The sequence below is a fragment of the Fusarium odoratissimum genome (genome assembly GCF_000260195.1).
Source record: "Fusarium odoratissimum NRRL 54006 unplaced genomic scaffold supercont1.98, whole genome shotgun sequence".
Classification (NCBI taxonomy): domain Eukaryota; kingdom Fungi; phylum Ascomycota; class Sordariomycetes; order Hypocreales; family Nectriaceae; genus Fusarium; species Fusarium odoratissimum.
The window spans coordinates 11259-31343 of NW_022158759.1; the positions used below are offsets into that span (position 1 = coordinate 11259).

A 20085-nucleotide genomic window follows, 5' to 3' on the forward strand; every position below is an offset into this window, starting at 1 on the left:
TTATCTTTTAAAAAAGCTATATTATGCCTTTTTATTTTCTATTAACTTTAACTTCTTAAAATCTCTATTAATATTGCTTTTTAAAAACTATTTTCTAAAATCTTTATATAAACCTAGCTTTATACATAATTAAATAAAATTAGTTAAAAATAATAAAATCCTTAGTCTCTTAATTAAAGCTCCTTAAATATTATATAAAAAAGTATAGTAATTTATTAATAGTATTATTAAGGCTTCTATGTATTATAATAGTAATAATTACACCTTGGTAAAGGCCTGTAGTGGGTAACCTTGCGCTTGGTAGAACTGCTTAGGCGGCGCATTGAAAGGTTGAGATTGATGATTAACGATGGTTACAGGAGGTCCTCCAGGGATAGGGCATGCACCAGCCATGTCAATGTGCTTGTTGCCATTGTCCTTGCTCCACGCCGATGGTGACATGATGAGGCTGCTTGAGTCCGTATGGAAAACCGACGTCAAGAGTCGCCCAATAGATACTTGCTTAAGTCTATGCCTAAGGAGGTCCAGGCTTGATTTGCCTACCACAGCCATTGCCGTAACACCAATAGTAATGAGGCCTATGACCAAGATAAGGATGAATGCGGGTATGCCGAAAACCCAGTGGTACTTGATCTTGCGAACAGACGGTATCACTTCCACTCGAGCTGCTTGATCAGGGTCCTCGTTCCGGGCCCCGAGTACACCCTTGGACCCAACCAAGGCGGAAGCCGCAAGGTCATTCCAGAGCAACTTAAAGACCATAGGCATCGAGTCTTCAGAGGAAGAGAGCCTTTTCCACTTCAGCCACAAACTCATGCTTCGCTGGGCAGTGAAGTCAATGACCGGCTCTGAGCTATCGCGGCTATTGACAATAGTCGCGAGTGCAGAGATAGGTACAATTGACCCAGGGATGTTCATCTCAGAGAACCCAGGGTTGAAGCCCGACGTTCCAAACAAATTCTCTTGGGATGATCCAAGCATATATAGCGATGGCGCTTGGAGAGTGCTAATGTTGCGAAGGTCTTTGAACGCAGGATCCACTATACCCCAAATTGGTTGAAACTGAGCGAGGCCCAGGGACGAGTCCTCAACACCCCAAAGCGGCATGTCATCCACGTTCTTGTACTCCTTCTCCTTCACCTCCTTGATAGTCAATCGTTCGACACTGTCGCTAGTACCGTTGTGGAAGAATGTGACTGCCTTGATAGTTGCCTTGACAGCTGAAGCGCATGTATACAGGGGCGAAGACCATTTGCTGCCATCTTCGAACAGGTTTGGAGGGCCATCATCAACCCTGTTGGGGACACCGCGGACTAGACTGCAGGATACATATGTATTGTTGAGCTTAGGAGGAGCATTAAGTGTGGTGGCTTGGCAAATAAATTCTTGAAATTTACGTCAGTAACGCAAGAAAATGACTCCGTATGCTAGAAGAAACTTACTTGCAGCGTCATAGTCTGCAGCCGTGATCTTATAGGGATTATCATAAATTTGTTCCGTTTTTGAAAAGTTACTCGACGACTTATCCACACCCATCATGTTACCAAACTCGTTGAAGAACTCTAACGACTGGTAGTTTGTATGGTAGATCTCGGTGATAGGCAACTTCCACTTTTTACCTATCTTGGAGTCAATTCTTTCGAATGCCTTTACCCCTTTGATCTTATCAGTAGGGTCCGAGATATTCATAAAGAGCATATTGATGCCATTGGTGTACCAGGCCGCTTGATATGCTCGTGTTTTCAGATCTGGTTTATTGCCGTTGTTCTCTGCATCATGCTCGGGGTTGGTCTTGTTGATATGGACCAAGCCACCGTGGTCGGTCATGAAAAGCTTGGTGACGGCGATACCAGAGCTCGACTTGGAGCTGGTGCTGATCTCAAAGTCTATAGAGACATTGAGATTCACGCACTCTGTCTCAGGCTCAAGGAAAAGCAGGTCTTCGGTCCAGGTAGCGCCCTGCGTATGGCCGACGGGTAATGTATGGTTCCTTAGGCCAACACCACCATTTTCGCTATCGACGATGAGACCTTCAACTGGTCGAATGTCTTCTCTCAATGCGAACGACTCCAGGGGACGGAAGACACCAACTGCAATAGGTGTGCCGTTGTTGTAGTTTTTGTTATACTGTGCGGTTATCTGGCGCCATTCGATGTCGAAGTAATTGGAGATGGTGGTTCGACGCTTCTTGGTTCCGCTCATATAGATGTCGTGGAGGATATTTGGCACAGTTGTATTTGTGCCGTAGAGTATTGAACAGTTAGACTGGAGACCGTCGGATGAAATAATGGTGACATCAGAAGTGTACGGACAGGGAGCAAGGCACATTGGTGAATAATTGCAAGTCCGTGTGAAGGTCTTGTTATCGCGCGGTGAGGTGCCTTGCAGGAAGGTACTCGTGTCTTTCACGTACTGAAAGGTTGCTGAGATAGATTCGCTGGCATTTTCATCTTGTTCATACAATCCCAGAGGAGTGATCACACCAGCAAGGGAGATGAGCAAAGCCAGCAACGGTACCATCGAGGTCATCAAAGAAATAGACGTGCGGACACCCTTTTGTTGGGTCGAGTCGGCTCGGAGAAGGGTAGGCCAAAGGGAGCTTTGAAGAACCCGCCCTGCAGTCGTCCTGTACTTTGTCAGACTACTTCAAAGTAGGGAGGGGTTGCACGAATTTACCATGTCCCCGCTGTCTCACGATCGCGCAGCTGGCCGGCAATAATTAGGGTAATCGCTGTTGGACAAAACAGTTGAGCTACCACCCGAGTTAGCAAGCCTCTGATGTTCTTTTCCTTGCGCAAAAGTCTTCTCAGATTACGAAGCAAAACTTACCAATCACGATGCCAAAGGCAATTATACCAGCAACGTAGCCCACGGTCAGCTCAGTCATTGTGTTTCTGGACCCGGCTGTAACGCCTTAGTGATCAGTACTGTTCAATCTGTTTTCACTATGAAGTCTTGAGTTCTGAGCGACAAGAGAGAGCTGTCTATTTTAGTAATTATTATGACGTCTCCTTTTTGGCAGCATCCTGGTACTGGCTTAATTTAGGAACCTGTGCGAGATTGACTGTAGCTGTTAGCCTTACATGGTTCATTGAAAAACAAAACTAGTAAGGCATTTTAACCATATTTCTCGGTTGGCAGACATTACTGACTGACCATTAGTCTTCGAGAATTTGACCTTTCTCCAGTTTTCATGAAGATCAGCTATAGCCACTAGTGATACAAGTGCCAACAAGATGTGTGGGACTCCTGAAAAAGTGCCGCCGGGAGAAGATTGGGAGCGAAGTATTTGCGGGTATCATAGTAAGACGGGTTGAAATTTATCCCGTAATGACCCATATTTGCCCTGGCGCGGCACAGATAACCCATCAGAATCAGAGTATTATGCAGCTAAATGCAGGAAATAAAGCCGGGCGTTTGGGATCAACGCCACCAATTTAAAGCTTGCAGACTATTCCAGGGGCCTTCCCAATGTGTCATAAATCGTGGGTTTAGTCTGCCAGGGCTGAATTTCTTGTCGCCAAGGATCGATCTTAATTTAACGAACTTTGAAGTTTTTTTCTAGATCAGGCATGTGTACACAGTTTTCAAACTCTCACATTTACAGAATCGCAACTTAGAGATCATAATGGGGCTAAGCGCGCTTCGTAGAGTGCTAATTAGCCTCTTCGTCGCCCATTTGTCTGTCGCCTTGATCAGTGAAGAGGGCCGCGAATACTGCACAGGAAAAGGCTCTATTTGCGAAGCATACAACAACGTCGATCGAAAATGCAGAGATGAGACCGGCCCCAAGTATTATGACTGCACCTGCAAGTCAGGATGGGTTCCTTTGCAGAAAGCGTAAGAACAGCCGGAGCCTAAAGTTTACACCAAAGTCATTGTTAACACCCGAGTTGTAGTTGTTACAATTGCAGAAGCGTCATGGGCGAATTCATGTTCGACACAGACGAGAGGAACCGAGCGAGCTGCAAAGATGATGGATATAAGGTTGCGCCAATCCCTTCCAGCATTATCTCTCAGCAAAAGGAATACAACAGAACTGCCAAGGTCCCGATAATGTCAGCGACGGATTCATCGACAGATTCTGCAACCGAGATCAACTCAGCTTATGCAACTCTCAGTCATGAGCCATATACAATGACATTATACGGGCAGAGTGCATCAGTCACTTTACCAGATATTCCCGTTCGAACCGAACAAAATGAAGATAAAGAGAATGCAGCAGGAGGCCGTGGCAATGGTGGTTTGATAACCTCTGTTTGTGTGATTGTGTTGGCGATGTTGATTACTTAACGTTGGATATCTATTCTGCCTTACATTTATATATATTATCTTTTCCAGTTACTTTATTACTAGATGCTTTCTGTAATTGGTTTTTTCAGTATAATCCATCAAAGCTTCAGTCCCTATAATTTGAATAATATCATTGTGTCTCGGTGAATGTAGGGAGGAAACGAACACAAGTCAACCCAGCGCCATTTCAGTCAGTCGTTTTATTGGTTGAGGCGAGCTACCCTGGAGGCTAGGCTTAGATTTGAGGACTATTGAATTAAAAATTCTATAATTAAAACCTGCGACGCTGATGATAGTCATGGGGTATAAGCAGCCTTCGACAGGAAGCTCTTGGAATGATAATATGCTGAATTAGAAATGAACCGCCTATATGTGCGGCACGGAGAGCCAGAAACCCAGCGAATATTATTAATAGTTCCGTGGCATACGTAACTTACAGCTGCAGCTGAGAACGAGGTTAGTAATTTGCAAGGCAAACATACTAGTAATAACATAAAAGACTTATGCTAAGATGAATAATATAAGTTTAATAGACCTAGGTATTACTTACAGGTAATTTAAGTTAAATCAGCTAAGAAAATAAATTACAAGATTTATAGATTTATATTAGATTATTTTATTTTATATTAGATTATTAATTAATACTCAGGGTTAATTAGCACTAGTATAAGGTTAATTAATATTAATTTAAGATAATAATTATATAATATAAAATAACTTAGTAATGAAACGGTTTAAGTTGCCTCTGTATAATCGAACTGGCAGGCGGATATTGCGCAAAGGCTCGCGATGGATGGAAGAATAGTAATGATTCAAGAGAGGTAGCGAAACATTGCCCAGTGCTGGGGATAGATGTGGCATTGCAGCTAGAAGGTCGCGTTGATGCGAAGGCTTGAGGTGTATAAAATGAAATTCTCGCAGCACATTGATTGATTTTAGTATATCTATTGTCGCAAGCCGGGCATATTATTTATGTCGCACAGTAGTGTTGGGTAAAAATATGAAATCTATAAAACTTATTATTCATTATTGAGATAAGAGTTCTTCTCGGTGTTTATATTTCTTATTAATTTTATCTAACGTTTGGACTTTGAACTTTAAATCTAGGACTTTCAGACTAACAGTCTGAATCCTGAATATAAGGAGGATTCCTAGTTCTCCAACAAATCACCCAGCTTGATTACTAAAGGCTGTTGTTCCTCAGGCACGTTGAGACCATGCCCGGCCTGCGACAAGATGGAAGAAGAGTCGATGCCCAGCCCCCGCAATGCTTTGAATCGCCAGTATTCTCATAGTTCACCGGGACCATCGAAAGTGGACAAGGGAGAATGGCTGCGGGACTGTCCCGTAAAATGCCCCGTCTCTAAATACTTCCCAGACTCGCTAAATCGAGATCTGCAAGATTCTAACCGGCAGTGGTCTTTGCCCCGCATTATCATCGTTCCTGTTCCCACATTCTCCAGTCCCACAATCCCGCAAATTTGAGGCCTGTAAGATTAAGAATAAATTGATGTAGTCAGGCGTGATTCAGTTAGTGCATATAATTGTCTGCTTCTCAATCATGGCCTGGCTCCTCTGCTGTGCATCCCTGTAAAACTACTCCCTTGACTTACCGAGACATCGAGTAGCGAATATCTACAACAAAGTCCAAAATGGCTACTAAGTATGACTGGATTGTTCTCATACCAGACCATAAAGGAGCTTTGGCGAAACGCATAGCTGCTCGCCCGTTAGTTCCCCTTTTCGCATGTCCCCTTAGTTGCGGGCGCACAATAGTTAACTGATCTTATAGGGACCATCTCAAGGGTATCGCCTCACGAATTGAGTCAGGTGCCTGGATCATGGGCGGTACTTAGAACAGTCCTAAGCCTGAGAATAATTCCTTCATTGTCTAACTTGATTATCACCCAGGTCCAAGTCTTGAATATCCACCTATTGATGGACAAGAAAAAGCAATCAATGGCAGCTGCATTGTTGCAAATGCCCCAAGTAGGGAGGAAGTGATGGAAGAAATCAAAAAGGACATCTACGCGACCTCCGGGGTCTGGAACCTTGAAAAGATCGCAATCCTTCCAGTAAGAGCTCAACACATTTCATAGCAGTCACTCAGGCCACTAACGAAGTCTACCTCCCATAGATCATGACTGCGTTTCGAAAGGGACTTCCAGGTTCTACTTATTAATGGTCTTTCAAGACCAATTAAGGAAATGGCTTACTTTATTAAGTGACTCTGAAATCTTTCAATAGCAATTACAGCACCGTGAACAATTACCTTCGATGTGAACGAATCTGCAGGTGGTAATTCAGCTAAAAACGTCCTTGACTTAAGATTTGGATTATATCAATTCAACAAGTGAGTATTTGTAGTAATATGAAGTTGCAGGCGAGAGCAGGCTGCAGCCTCAGAAGACCAAGTTGAGCACCGCGGGTTTTAGAGTTTTTAGAATATACCGGCTAGCGGTTAGCCAGACAAGCGTGGGACTAACTTTTCCCAGGAGACTTTGTTGGCTAGCAACAAGGTAATTACGATTTAGCTCCTAATTGATTTAGTGATTGCTAACTGTGGAGTCTGCGAGGTCCTCTATTGGCACTTCTAGAATCGAGGCAAACCTGCGGGACAGCTCCCAATGCCCTTGGCGATAGAGAAGGTCAGTGATATTATACAATGTGGTCGAATCGAATTGGCGAAAGTTGGTTGTGGATGGCTCCGCCGAGTTCCGAGCCGACATAAGCCCAAGGTCGCTCGATCGCAGTTCAGGAATATCAATATCGCTGTGGGAAGCTTCGGCTGGCCGGAACTTAGCATGACAGTACGCAACCAGTCCTGCATAGAACAACGCCCTTGGGACATGGATAGCTGGTTCCGTACTGATAGGCAGGGCTTGTAGGCGCTTGTAGATGAGCATTGCGTGAATGACACAACTCTGTCCCTCCGGCTCAACCACCCAACCGCGGATACGTGCGAGGTCTCCATCCCTTATCGATGGTCCCTCGCGACCTATCACACGCTCAAGCAGGTCGAAGGATACGTATAGCGACATGAATGCCTCGTGCCAGAGCACCAGGAGGCAGTGGGGGTCGCGACTCGGATGGCGGATGCTTGGAAGATATGCTTCGTACCAGGTTGTTAAACGGCGTCTAAAGTCTCCAATCATTGACTCATTAAATGTTGCACACCGCGCTTCACGTATCGCCGCGCTATGGCCGGCAAGCAGGACGTAAGCGTTCATGGAAGCGTGGGTGTTCGACGATACAGTCGTGCCTACAGAAGCGTGATCTTGTGGCTCGCTTGAAGACGGAGAAGAGTGTAGAGACTTAATCATCAGATGCCATTGAGCAGCTGTAGAGGCAACGAACAGCTGATCTGAGCAACAACGCGGTAATCTTCCCGTTTCATGGCGTAAGAATGGTTCGTGGTGAAAAATAGCTGCGAACTCCGAGTCATGAATGTGCAACGCCGCCAGCACTCGGACAGTTTCCTCTGTTTGGGACCATGATCTCCATGCAGCTTCCAGATCGTCTGGGTCCTGAAGGCCGGCCTCCTGTAGAGAATCTTTGACTTTAAACATCCCAGCTTGGCGGGCCCATGCGATGATAGTACCATGGAAGCTTTCAGTCAGAAGCAGATCGTTTGGATTGCCGGAGAGCATTCCAAATGTCTGGCCTAGAACAACGGCTTGCGCTACAGCCAACGCCTCGCGCCCACCTCGGTAGAGATAGACTTCCCACTTATACAGTCAGAATGGGTCGGGGATAAATAAGATGGAGACAAACCGATGCCAAAATTGCCTTGTTCAGCTTCATGAAGATAGCCCGACCACGAGCAGCAGCGACGCTAGATCCCACAAACAGAGCGCCTAATGAGCAGATAGATAAGAGTAGAAGAGCATTCTCTGACGAGGGTCGAAACGAGGGCGCGTGCACGATGGGGAAGATGGGCTGGAATTTAGCAAAGTACAGCTTGATGCATGTATTCTATCATATTGTCAGTTTTGATGATCATTGTAAGGCCCCGATACACGAGTCAGATCTCGCAAAACATACCAAAAAGTCAGCAGATGGTAGAACATCATCTTGAAGACAAGGCCGAAGTCGAAATGAAAGACCGGCTCGATATGCCTCGTCTACCTGATTTAGGTTCTCCGAATTCTTGAGTGCGTAAGGATACGCCGATTCGACGACTGGTCGCGTGTGCCATCTGTTTCGTACTCGAGCTCGGATATTGTTGTCGGTGATCGACCCGTGTGTGCCATGAGCCTCATCCGAAGCTTCCTTTGTCTGGGTTTGCGCGACGTTTGCTGGAGCTTCGCCATATCCCCATGGCGAACCCGTTGCCGAGATGGAGGACGTCAGAGCATTGATATCGAAACTTTCCCCTACCAGCCAAGATGGATCACAGGCATTGGCCCCAAAATCGAACAAGTCCAGATCTGTCCAGCTTCCCAAGGCATTGGACGCTTGATCGGTACCGAGAGAGCCGACGTCCGCTCGCGTCGAGGAGTCCATGGAGGGGGAGAGATATGCTGCAGGATGGATATCTGTCTCGGAAGTAGTCCATTGATTATGCTGGTTATTATTATTGGGCGTCGAGCCAACTAAGTCGGCAAAATGCGCTGATCCGCCTGGAGGATCATTCTCAAACAAAACATCATCATGGATACCGGACCGCCGGCTGAGGGATGGTTGGCCAGCTGCGGTATTTGCGTCTGTGGCTTTTATCAGAGAGCCGCTGCTTGCAGAGAGTAACGGTGCGAGTCCCTTTTGGACGTACCTGGAGGCGAGGGTATCGGTGGACCTGCCGTCAAAGCGAGGCTGTCTGCCTCGCGACGATGTGTTCGTGCGTGTCGAATTAACGAGTCTCTGCAGATATCGGGTGTGAGCGCCCAGTTGGGAAGCTATGAGTGAAGGAAGAACCTACCGGCGCCCATAGCTTTTTGGGCAAATATCGCAGACAAATGGCTTCTCCTTTGTATGGGATCGAATGTGTCGTACCATGTGCTCTCGTTTCTTGAAGGCCTGATCACATTGCGGACATTGCCATTGTCTGCGTTGTCGACTCCGTAGCCTGCGCTGGAGTTCGGCATCAGTGTCTCTTGTGCTCGGGTCGTCGGCTTCTGCACTTCCGCTATGGACCATGGTCGTGGAAATCCAGGGTAGTGGGGAATAGGAAGAGGTGGGAAATTGTGGCGGGGAATGCGTCTGGGAAATATATCCCCGCATCTGGGGGATTACTAAGGATTTACGGATGTAGGTAAAGTTCAGACTAACCGCCACACGTACACACTAACACAAGTCTCCGCCGCGACGTCCAATCAGAACATTGGGAACTGAGGAGCCAAGCGCATCGCCCGGCATGCTGTAAAGAATCTAGAGATTCACTTCGCAAGGTTAGAGTCTAACCACGATAGCTGTACAATCGAAAACCACACTTGGCCTCAATGCCACCGGGATAGTCGGCTCCCAGGTGAATAGACTACGGCAGATGAAAGCAAATTCAAACGAAGTACAAAACCTTCCCGATATAGATCAAATAGTGAAGAGAGATAGCTGATAAATCCTCTCTGCAAGCCGGGGGATGGCACGCGTCCTTTGCGTAAGAAGAGCGGCCCAGAGCCCGCACCATGGCAAATCCAATATATTGCATAATCTCACTTAGGTGATAATACTTTAAGTGGGTGTTAATGCTCCGATTGGACGCTCCTGAAAACTTGCCATTGACCAAGCTCATAGAGGCGCACCATATTGTTCACCTAGATTGGCAACTTTAGAGTTGTTACTTTGTATATGATACTTCGGCTGTCCTATGCGTTGTTTCCATGCTGACCCAAAGGAGGTAGTAATTGAGTCGTCGAATCATGCCATGACTATTCACGACTGTGAAGGATTGCATTTACCCTTTCAATCTCAGCCTATTCAGTTTCGCCAATGTTTATCTCACCAACCCAATAATATCGTCTGGTGCACAGATTACATACTAATAAAAAGAATATAGATTAAAATAAAGACACCTTTAAATTTAATATTATACAGCGATAGCTTTTCCTATAAATAACTTATATACTTATTTTAATAAAAGTAATATTAGCTATTAATATTATAAGAAGTATAACTAGTAGTATAAAGCTATTAGAGGTAGTTTAGTTATTTATTAAATAATTTATTATAAACCATAAGTAGTTATTATAAAGATATCCTTATAATATATTAAGATATTTTAATAAAAAAAAAAGATTTACTTACTTTTTAAGGAATTTTTATAAATACTAATAATAGTTATAATCTCCTTTAAGTTTAGCTTATAATAATTAATAATATAACATGGTTAATAAGTATATGCCGCAGATAAGTATATACTACACTTTTCCCTCTTATATTTAACTTTTTATTTAATTAATTAGTTTATAACTACTAAATATATTAAAACCTTTAAATAAAGCTAGAACCCTCCTTGCCTTTTAGGCCCTTTAAAATAACTTAAAATTAAGTATTTAATATATTACTAAGATATATAAGATTAATAAGTGCCGCCTATATTACTATTAGCAGGGTATTTAATTATAAAGTAATTTTATCCCTAAATTATAAAAACTATTTAATCTAAAGGAATAAATAATAATTTAATTTATCCTTAATTTAGATTTATAAGGATTTCCCTTATAATTATATTTTATAAAAGAAATAGCTAATTCTCTGCTTATAAATTATAATATATTACCTATTAGTAAGCGTTAAGCTTATAACTTTATAAAGTAATAATTAGAGCTAAAAATATATTTATTTAAAAAATATAATTATTAGAAAGCTAAATATAAAGATTTAATTATTATTTATAGCTAGTTTAAGCTTATATAAAATATAATTATAAAGTATAGTATTTAATTAGATAATATCTAAAACTTTAATAAGATTAACTTTATAATAGGCCTTATTATAGCTAGAATATATATTAGTAGTGGTTTTAAACAGGGAAACTAGTCTACACTAGGTTTATATTTATAGATAGTATAAGGTATTAAATACTAAGTAAATTAGGTATTATATCTCTTAATAATTAAGTAATATATATTAAGCTTATTAATATAAAGAAGTCTTATTAATAGCTAGTAAGCTAAATCTATAAAAGTGCTAATAAAGGTAATTTATATACTAGGAGTGATTTAAGAGGATTACTAAGGAAGTTAGATTATAGTAATCCTGGATTATAGTAGTTCCTAGAGTGTTATAATCCTATCTATAAGATAATCTAGCTCTAATTAGCCTATAGCTATTAAGGGGCTAATACCTTATATAAGTTTTTATAGGATATATATAATATAACTACTAAGGTTATAATATAATCTCTTCCCTCTGTTAAGTCTTATCCTTAAGACCTTAAAGTAGGCCTGGTTTATTTTTTATTTAATTAGTTTTAACTTATATCCCTAAATATTTTTCTATTAATATATACTACTAATAAGATATTTAGTTATATTTTAAAATCTATTAATTAAAAAACTAAAGAGTATAAATTTTTAGCTAAGAGTATTAAGCTATTATATAAACTTACTAATATGCTATATTCTTATTATTTTAAATACTAAAAGGAATATTTAATAATAGTAGATTTATTTTATTATAGTAAATATATTTATTAAGGGTAATCCTATAATAATACTTAAGTGGCATCTTCTTATATATTATTTTTTCTTATTTATTTTTAATTACTAATAGTCTTTAATTAAGAAATTAATTTCTTAAGAAAAGAAATTAAATAAGAATAAAAAAGAGGCAGGTAAGGATCTTTTAAAACTTTATAAGAAGTTAGCTATATTATAAGTATATAATATAGTTAATAAGTAAGTAGGTTATCTAAGTAAGTAGGTTAAAAATTGTTATGACCCCCGCGGTTACGTCACGTATACCCCACTTTTTTCAACCTATTAGTAAGAAATCTAAGAATAATTATACTCTTGACTATAATTATCTATAGAGGATTATAAAGTAAACCGTGATCCCTTTATTTTAATTATAACCCTAACCGTAATTACTAATAGATTATTCTAGTATATAGAATATATTTATTTGCACTTTTATAGATTTAAGCTTACTAGCTATTAATAAAACTTCTTTATATTAATTAAGCCTAATATGTATTAAATCTACTATTAAGAGATATAATACTCTAATAAGCTTAGTATTACGCCTTATGCAATCTGCTAATAATAAACCTAGCACGGCTTAGTTTAATATAGTTAGACCCTAACCGTTATATGTTAATAGCTCTTATTTAGACTATACTGCGTAATGCTAAGTAATATAAATATAATAGCTGCTTATATTAACCCTGTATAATAATATGCTATACCTTATGCTGCTCTAGCACCTGTTAATAATAATTAAGATATAGATAATAATTCTAAGAGTAGTACTAATTCTAATATTACCTAGCTCTATTAATAAATAACTAATATAATAACCAAAATAGATAACCTTAGATAAGCCTTAGCTAAAGCTACTGCACTTTAGGTATAGCAGGCCGCTAACTACTAAAATGCAATTTAGGAAATATATTAATTCGCTGCTACTATAGTAAATAAAAAAGAATCAGGGGAAATTCTTAAACCTAATGCACCTAAACCATTTAATAGAAACCCTGCTAAACTAGCTATCTTCCTTACTTAATGCCAAGCCTATATAAGTTACTTTCTGAACTAGTTTGCCAATAATAATAATAGGGTTATATATATATTAGGATATCTTAAAGGTAATGCTGCTTAATAGTTTTAACCTATATTAAAAGTAATTACTATTATACTAGAAGATAAACTACTACTTAGAACTTTTTAAATTTATAATAATTATATTAAATTTAAGAAAGCTATATAATAAGTATTTAGGTTAATTAATAAAAAAAGCCAAGTAGAAAGAAAGATTAAAGTACTTTAATAAACTAAATCTGCATTAGAGTATAGAACTAAATTTCTCTAATTAGCTACTAAGCTAGGATAGGACTAGGAACCCCTTATATTACTCTTTTTTAATAGACTTAAAGAAATAGTTTAAGCAGAACTCTATAAGGAAGCTAGACTAAGGATACTAGTTAACTATATTGGCAGAGCTGTTGAGGTTAATGATATGTAATTCTAATGGAGAATCTGCTATAACTGAAATAACTAAGGATGCCAGGGAAATAAGCTATGCTATAATATTAACCAGGGAAAGAAATAAAATAATAATACTTCTTATAGTATTAACTTTAGACTAATAACTATTAAAATAACTAAGAAAGATAAATCTAAAATTACTTACTAGAACTGCAGTAAGAAAGGATATTATAATTTAGAATATAAGAACCCTATTAAGATTAACCAGAAGTATAGACTAGTCTTAGAAAATAAGAAGATTAGTATAGTTAAGAAATATAAAGAACCCTAAATAGTAATTAGAACTATTAATATAACCTGCAAAGATAGTTATAATATAATTAAACTAATAAAATATATTAGGAACTTTAACCTATCTCTTAATATTTAAGATCTATTCCTTAATAAGGAAGAAACCCTTAAGAGATACTACCTATATCTAGAACTAGAATAACGACCTATCTTAGGATACCTAGCTCTTATAGCAACGACCTATATATAAAGTAAAAGCGAAAAATAAGCTAAGAAAAAAGCATATAATATAAAAAGATAAGAAGATCCTGAATTTAGAAGAAAAGAAAGTAAATAATAAAAATAATAAAGACTAAAGGTAAAATAAGATACAGAAGTTAAACTCGAATAGGTGCCAGTACCTAAACTAGAAATATAATACCCCGTTAAAGGAAAATCCATTTTTATAGTTAAAAAGGGAAAAGAAATTAACCTTAACCTAGATAATAAACTAAGTACTATAAGAAATAACTAAAAATCCTACTTAGTAATAAATAAAATCCCTGTTAAAGTTACCCTAAAATAACTAAACTAATATACTAATAATCTAAACTATCTAGAATCTTATTGAGTCTAGAGAGAATTTAATGCCAGATGTATTAGATATAAGGAAAATAAAATAGTCTAGAATATAGAAATTATACCCTAATACGATAAATATAAAGTCTATTTCTAGAATAATAAATATTAGAAATATATAGAACTTGTAAGAGAATATGTAATTATAAAATAAGATAATAATATCTATATCTAAGTATATATAAAGGAAGTAGTAGAAGACTTTATAATACCTAAAAAACATATTTAGATTAAAAAAGATTTAAGGAGATACCTAAACTACCTAAACTATTAGCAGATATTATAGATATTATATATATAATACTACTGCCTATAATATTAGTAAGATAAAATAGTAAATAATTACTTCTTAGTATAAATTAATAAGTATTAAGAATAAAAACCTTATATAATTATTAATATTATTAAATATTAAGTTATAAAGAGATATAGAGAATCTTAAGTAGTAAAACTAGAAGCTTATACTAAAATATAAGAATAAGCTTTAGTATATATCTAGAATTCCTAATATATCACCTAGTAGAGATAAAAAGTATAATAAGAAGTTAAGATTACCGAGGATAAAGCACTTAACCAGGAACTTAACTAAATTAACTAAGATATTACCTAATAGGAAGAAGAAGTATCTTAAGATAAATAAGATACTATCTAATAGCTAGATAAGTAATAACTATAAGAATGCTTAGAAGAATTAGAATAAGAAAAAGGAAGACCTCTTACCGAAGAAGAAAAAGTAGATATTATCCTAGACTATAAAGTAGGAAAAATAAAAGCTATATACTAATAATAACTTACTACCTAATATAAATATCCTAATAATATTAACTATATTAGAAGTATAACGGTTGGTTTCCAACTGTGGATAAACTAAGCCGTGCTAAGTTTATTATTGGCAGATAGCATAGGGCGTGATGCTAAGCTTATCAAAGTATCACGTCTCTTAATAGTAAATTCAATACGTATTAGGCTTAATCAATATAAAGAAGTTTTATTAATAGCTGGTAAGATAAGTTCTATAGAAGTGTAATAAATATAATCTATATACTTAAGGTAGTCACGGAGTGACCTGCGCGGTCACTACGTGATTCCGAGAATCACTGGTGTTTTTAAAGTAACTATCGTAACCGGATCTTGGCGGTCATAAATAGAATCTCTTAGTCTATAATGACTATGCGTAATTAGTAAAAAATATAAGGTACATATAACATAACCGCTAGGATCATAATACGATCTCTCCTCTCTCTTAGTCTTGCCCTCGAGACCTTGCTTACCCTAAGTGCGTTATTTCCTCCCTATATAAGTCCTAACTCATTCTTATAATTATTTCTCTTAATATGCTAATCATATCTTCTTTAGAAACTCAGCGTTATCTTACCCAAATAAAACTTATTACATCCACAGGTTATAAAATCATACCTTATTCTTTTTACGCCGAGAATTATAAGAGGTATATAATAAAGGAAGGTTAGAAGAATTATTCTAAGTATACTCATCAGGGCCGTTCTTATAACGGGAAGGGCATTTCTTTATCTAAAGGTTTATCATGCCTTTTTTAGGTAAGTGTTTTCGTCTTTGCTAATTTTCTTTCTAGCCAATCACTTAGTTCAGGAGAAGAACCAGATTAAGGCTAATAAGGAGGCTACCAAGGAAGAGCTTATTAACTTGCAAAAACAATTAAATAAGCATTTATCAAAGCTTATATATCTTCATTATCAGAAGCGCCTTATCCAGGCAAAGGGTTTACAGGCATTAAAAAAGGATTCCACTGCAATAAATAATCATAAAAAGGCAGAGAACTTAGTTTCTAATTCCAATAAGATAATTAAGTTAGTCAAGGCTAGTGCAACTAATCTTATTAATTAGTCTATTATCTTTAACCCTTCTTTCATTATAACCAGTAAAAACTTTTCAGAAGTTATTAGGCATTAACAAGGTGTTTTAGTAGTTCCTATGTGTTTTCGCTTTCTAGGTAGTTTTTCCACTTAATTAGGTACATTCTTTATCCGTTAATTATATCTGTTTTCCTAATTACTTCTGCTTTATAGGTTTCTAATCCTATGATTTATCATAGTTCATTGCCTATTTTAACTTATATAGTATCTGCTGCTAATTTAAGTAATAAAACGTAAAAGACTAGATAGAGCCTAACTTTCGGTGGTAGGTCCAGTTTATAGTTATTTTCTAAGATTTTCTATAATACTTTATAAGGTCTAATGAATTTATAGTCCAATTTATATATCAGTCGATCTGTTTTAATGTTTTTTATAGCTAGATAGACTATATCTCCCTCCGAAAAGGTTAGTCCCTTCAACCGTTTTGGATCATAGTAGTTTTTCATGCGTTTTCTGACAAATTCGAGTTCTGTTTTCATTTCTTCATATAGATTTTTAAGGTCATCACTTTTAATTATAGCAGCTAGGTTAATTGATTTCTCTTATCGTGCATCATGGTATGCATTTGGTATAAATCCGAAGTTAGCATAAGCTGGTATAAGCTTTATACTTTCATTATAAGCAGTATTATAAGCGAGTTAAGCTATTAGTAGTTTCTCAACCTAATCATTCTGTTCATAGTTAATATAACACCGTAGATATTATTCAAGTACTTAATTCATTCGTTTAGTTTATCCATCGACTTATAGTCGAAACGCTATCGTAAGTCGGTAGTTCAATCCAAGTTATGCCATAAGTAATTGCCAAAATATTACTGCAAATATAGGTCCTCTATCCGAAAGGATTTCTATAGGTAACCCATATACGCTAACAATATATCAGTAAAAAACATAAGAAAGTTCTTCTGCGTCTATTACTTCTCTGTAAGGTAGATAGTAGGAAAATTTCATAAGTCAATCCACAATAACTATAATACTATCATAGAAGATTCCAGTTAAGGGTTCTTCTAACAAGGGTAACTTCGTAATAAAGTCCATCGTAATTAAGTCCCAAGGTCATTATACTACCAGTAGTAGTTATAGTTATCTATATGGTTTATATCTCTGGGCTTTTATTCTTACACAGAGGTCACATTATTTAATAACATCTTCTATATCCCTTTTTATAAACTTATATCCTTAGTCTTATAGTCATTTCACTGTTTTCTTAATACCTTGGTATCTATATAGCAGATATAAATAAAAGTCGCAAAGGAAGTCGCATTCTTCATCTAACAGGAATTTTATTCCTTTTATTATTCTTGCAATTGTTTTAACAGGTTAAGTAAACTAATATTCTCCTTTAGGGTTAAATTCTAGGAGTTATTCTTTTGTTTTTACAGTCCCTGTATCAAAGTCAGGTCATCAACTAATAGCATCTACGCATCTATTATCTATGCCTTTACAGTATGCTATAGTAAAATCGAATTCACATAGGTATTCTGCATAGCATAGTTATCATCAGTTTAGCTCTTGCATTATTACAAAGTAAGCTATATTCTTATAATCAGTAAAGACTTTTACTAGGTACTTACTTCCTCTGAGGTAGTATCTAAACTCCTTAAAGCAGTTAACAATAGCTAGGAATTCTTTATTATAGATAAGGTAGTTAAGTTCTACTCTGTGCATCTTATAAGAATAGAAAGCAATAGGGTATAATACACCGTGGTTATCTTATTATCCTATTTATCCTCCTAAGGCAAAGTCAAAAGCATCAGTCTCAAGTTCAACTTACTAATCAGGATCAAACATAACTAAAACGGGTTTATTTATAATAGCTAACTTAAGCTATTCAAAAGCTCGTTATGCCTTATCATTCCATTAGAATTATTTATCCTTTTTAGTAATCTCCGTAAGAGGGATAGCAATTCTGCTAAAGCCTTTAATAAATCTTTAGTAGTAGTTAGCAAATCCTAGGAAGGATTAGGTTTCTTTTACCGATATAGGTAGTTTCTATTCAGCAACTACTGCAATCTTCCGTTTATCTATTCTAATTTCATTATATAAGATTTCATATCCTAAGTATATTACTTAAGACTAATAAAAGTGACTTTTAGTAGGTTCAATAAGCATATTAGCATCTTATAGTGCTTTAAGAACCTTATGGACGTGTTTTATATACTCTTCTTCTGTATCAAAGAAAATAAGGATATCATCCAGGTAGTAAACTACAAAGATATTAAGATATTCTCAAAGTACATTTATAATTATATATTAAAATACTGCAGGTGCGTTAATTAATCCAAAAGGCATAACCAGGTATTCAAATAATCTATATTTCATTTAGAAGGCTATCTTCTATTCATCGCCTTCTTTAATTCAAATAAGATTATACGCAGATTTAAGATCAAGTGCTATAAACTATTTCTTGCCAAATAGGCAGTCCTTAAGTTTAGTAATAAGCAGTAATAGTATTCTATCTTTATTTATAATCTCATTAAGTTATCAGTAATCCACTATAAGTCTTAGTTTATTAAAGTTAGGTTTTAGTATAAACATAACCAGGTATCCTACTAAGGATTTCAACGATCTAATATATCCTTTCCATAGCATATCATTTAACCATTCTCTAAGTATATCAAGCTCATCTCAAGATAGGTTATAAATAGGAAAGAATTTCAGGTTCTTTCTATCTTTTAGTACGATTTCAATATCATAATCCGTGTATTAAGGTAACTTTATATCAAGTTCTTTTTAAAACAGTTTTTCATAAATACAATACTCCGGTGATATATTCTTAAGTCATTTATTAGATTCCTTCGTGGCAATCTGTTTTATCTGTTTAATGTCTTAGTCTAATTATCTGAATTATCCTTTAAGAGTTGCTATCATTTATCCAATGCATTTCATTCTGCCTTTATAGTGCTTATATCGTGTTCCTTTTAGAATAGGCAATACTCTATTACGCCTATCTTCGCTGCTCTTATTAGTCGAAGTTTAAGATCTTATGTTATCGTTATCTGAATTAAACTTATCATCTAAAGGGTAATCTTTGCAGTTTACCTAGCTAGTTCTCTAGTTAATTTATATATTATAGCATTATAACCATAGAAATCTAAGTACTAAATCGTATTTCTATACTAGGATAATATCGAAGTTAATACCTTGGTTTTTTCCATTAATAAATACCTTAAGGTAATTAATCTCTCAGGTAATTTTTCCATTATCATAACTATAGGTGCCTCCTTCTCTGTCCTTCACAGTATAGGGTTTCTTTTTATTTCTCCATAGTAGCCTTAGTTCATTAACCGTTTCAGGGGAAATAAAATTCATATCGGCTCCGCTATCTACAAGTGCATTCAGCCACTTATCCTTAATTCTGACTTTTAATTCTAGGCAGGTTCATTAACTTCCTTTTATAGTCATTCTTAGAGCTTTTTCTAGGAGTTTATTTTCCTCTGCTCTTTCGCCTATCTGCCGCTCTATTACAGATAGCATATGCCTTTTCCCCATAGGTAGTCCATGCTGCATTTACTTCTAGTGCAGTTAATATCATCGGGATATTCGTATTAGGTGGCAAGTCATTATTAGTATATAGCTTCCATTTTTCCTACTTCGTAATCTAGGATAATATCTGCTTTTTCTTCTTCAGTAAGGGATCTTCCTCTTTCTTATTCTGATTCTTCTAAGCATTCTTATAGTCATTGCTTATCTAGCTATCAGATAACATCTTATTCGTCTCAAGATACTTCTTCTTCCCATTAGGTAATATCTTAGTTAATTTAATCAAGTTCCTAGTTAAGTACTTCGTCCTCGGCAATCTCAACTTCTTATTATTCAGCCGAAGGCTGACTCTACATTAATTCATAAGTTTTCCCGAATAATGAGGGTTTGGTGCAGACAGGGATAAATAAGTTTCTCGGAATCTGA

The 20085-nt window shown here is 36.8% G+C and overlaps 4 protein-coding genes across 5 annotated transcripts; 2 read left to right on the plus strand and 2 right to left on the minus strand.

Annotated features, from left to right (window-relative positions):
* Positions 1–207: 207 nt before the first annotated feature.
* On the minus strand, positions 208–2887 carry FOIG_16616 (uncharacterized protein; the record flags this gene model as incomplete). Its single annotated transcript, XM_031218079.1, has 4 exons — positions 208–1385; positions 1443–2626; positions 2677–2752; positions 2830–2887. The coding sequence occupies 4 exons, from the start codon at positions 2885–2887 to the stop codon at positions 259–261; spliced, it is 2445 nt and encodes an 814-aa protein (XP_031052204.1). The 3' UTR covers positions 208–258.
* Positions 2888–3494: 607 nt separating this feature from the next.
* On the plus strand, positions 3495–4423 carry FOIG_16617 (uncharacterized protein). The gene is made up of 2 exons (XM_031218080.1): positions 3495–3840; positions 3900–4423. The coding sequence occupies exons 1-2, from the start codon at positions 3629–3631 to the stop codon at positions 4291–4293; spliced, it is 606 nt and encodes a 201-aa protein (XP_031052205.1). The 5' UTR covers positions 3495–3628; the 3' UTR covers positions 4294–4423.
* A 1522-nt stretch (positions 4424–5945) lies between these two features.
* FOIG_16618 (uncharacterized protein) lies at positions 5946–6475 on the plus strand (the record flags this gene model as incomplete). Its single annotated transcript, XM_031218081.1, has 4 exons — positions 5946–6022; positions 6086–6141; positions 6205–6368; positions 6431–6475. The coding sequence occupies 4 exons, from the start codon at positions 5946–5948 to the stop codon at positions 6473–6475; spliced, it is 342 nt and encodes a 113-aa protein (XP_031052206.1).
* Positions 6476–6685: 210 nt separating this feature from the next.
* On the minus strand, positions 6686–9453 carry FOIG_16619 (uncharacterized protein). 2 transcript variants are annotated; one of them, XM_031218082.1, is made up of 5 exons: positions 9212–9453; positions 9065–9153; positions 8338–8999; positions 8068–8268; positions 6686–8021 (listed from the first exon to the last, which is right to left on the minus strand). In XM_031218082.1, the coding sequence occupies exons 1-5, from the start codon at positions 9427–9429 to the stop codon at positions 6840–6842; spliced, it is 2352 nt and encodes a 783-aa protein (XP_031052207.1). In that variant the 5' UTR covers positions 9430–9453; the 3' UTR covers positions 6686–6839. The 2 variants fall into 2 exon arrangements, with proteins under 2 accessions (XP_031052207.1, XP_031052208.1); XM_031218083.1 differs by having other exon boundaries at positions 8338–9153.
* Between the last annotated feature and the right edge of the window lie 10632 nt (positions 9454–20085).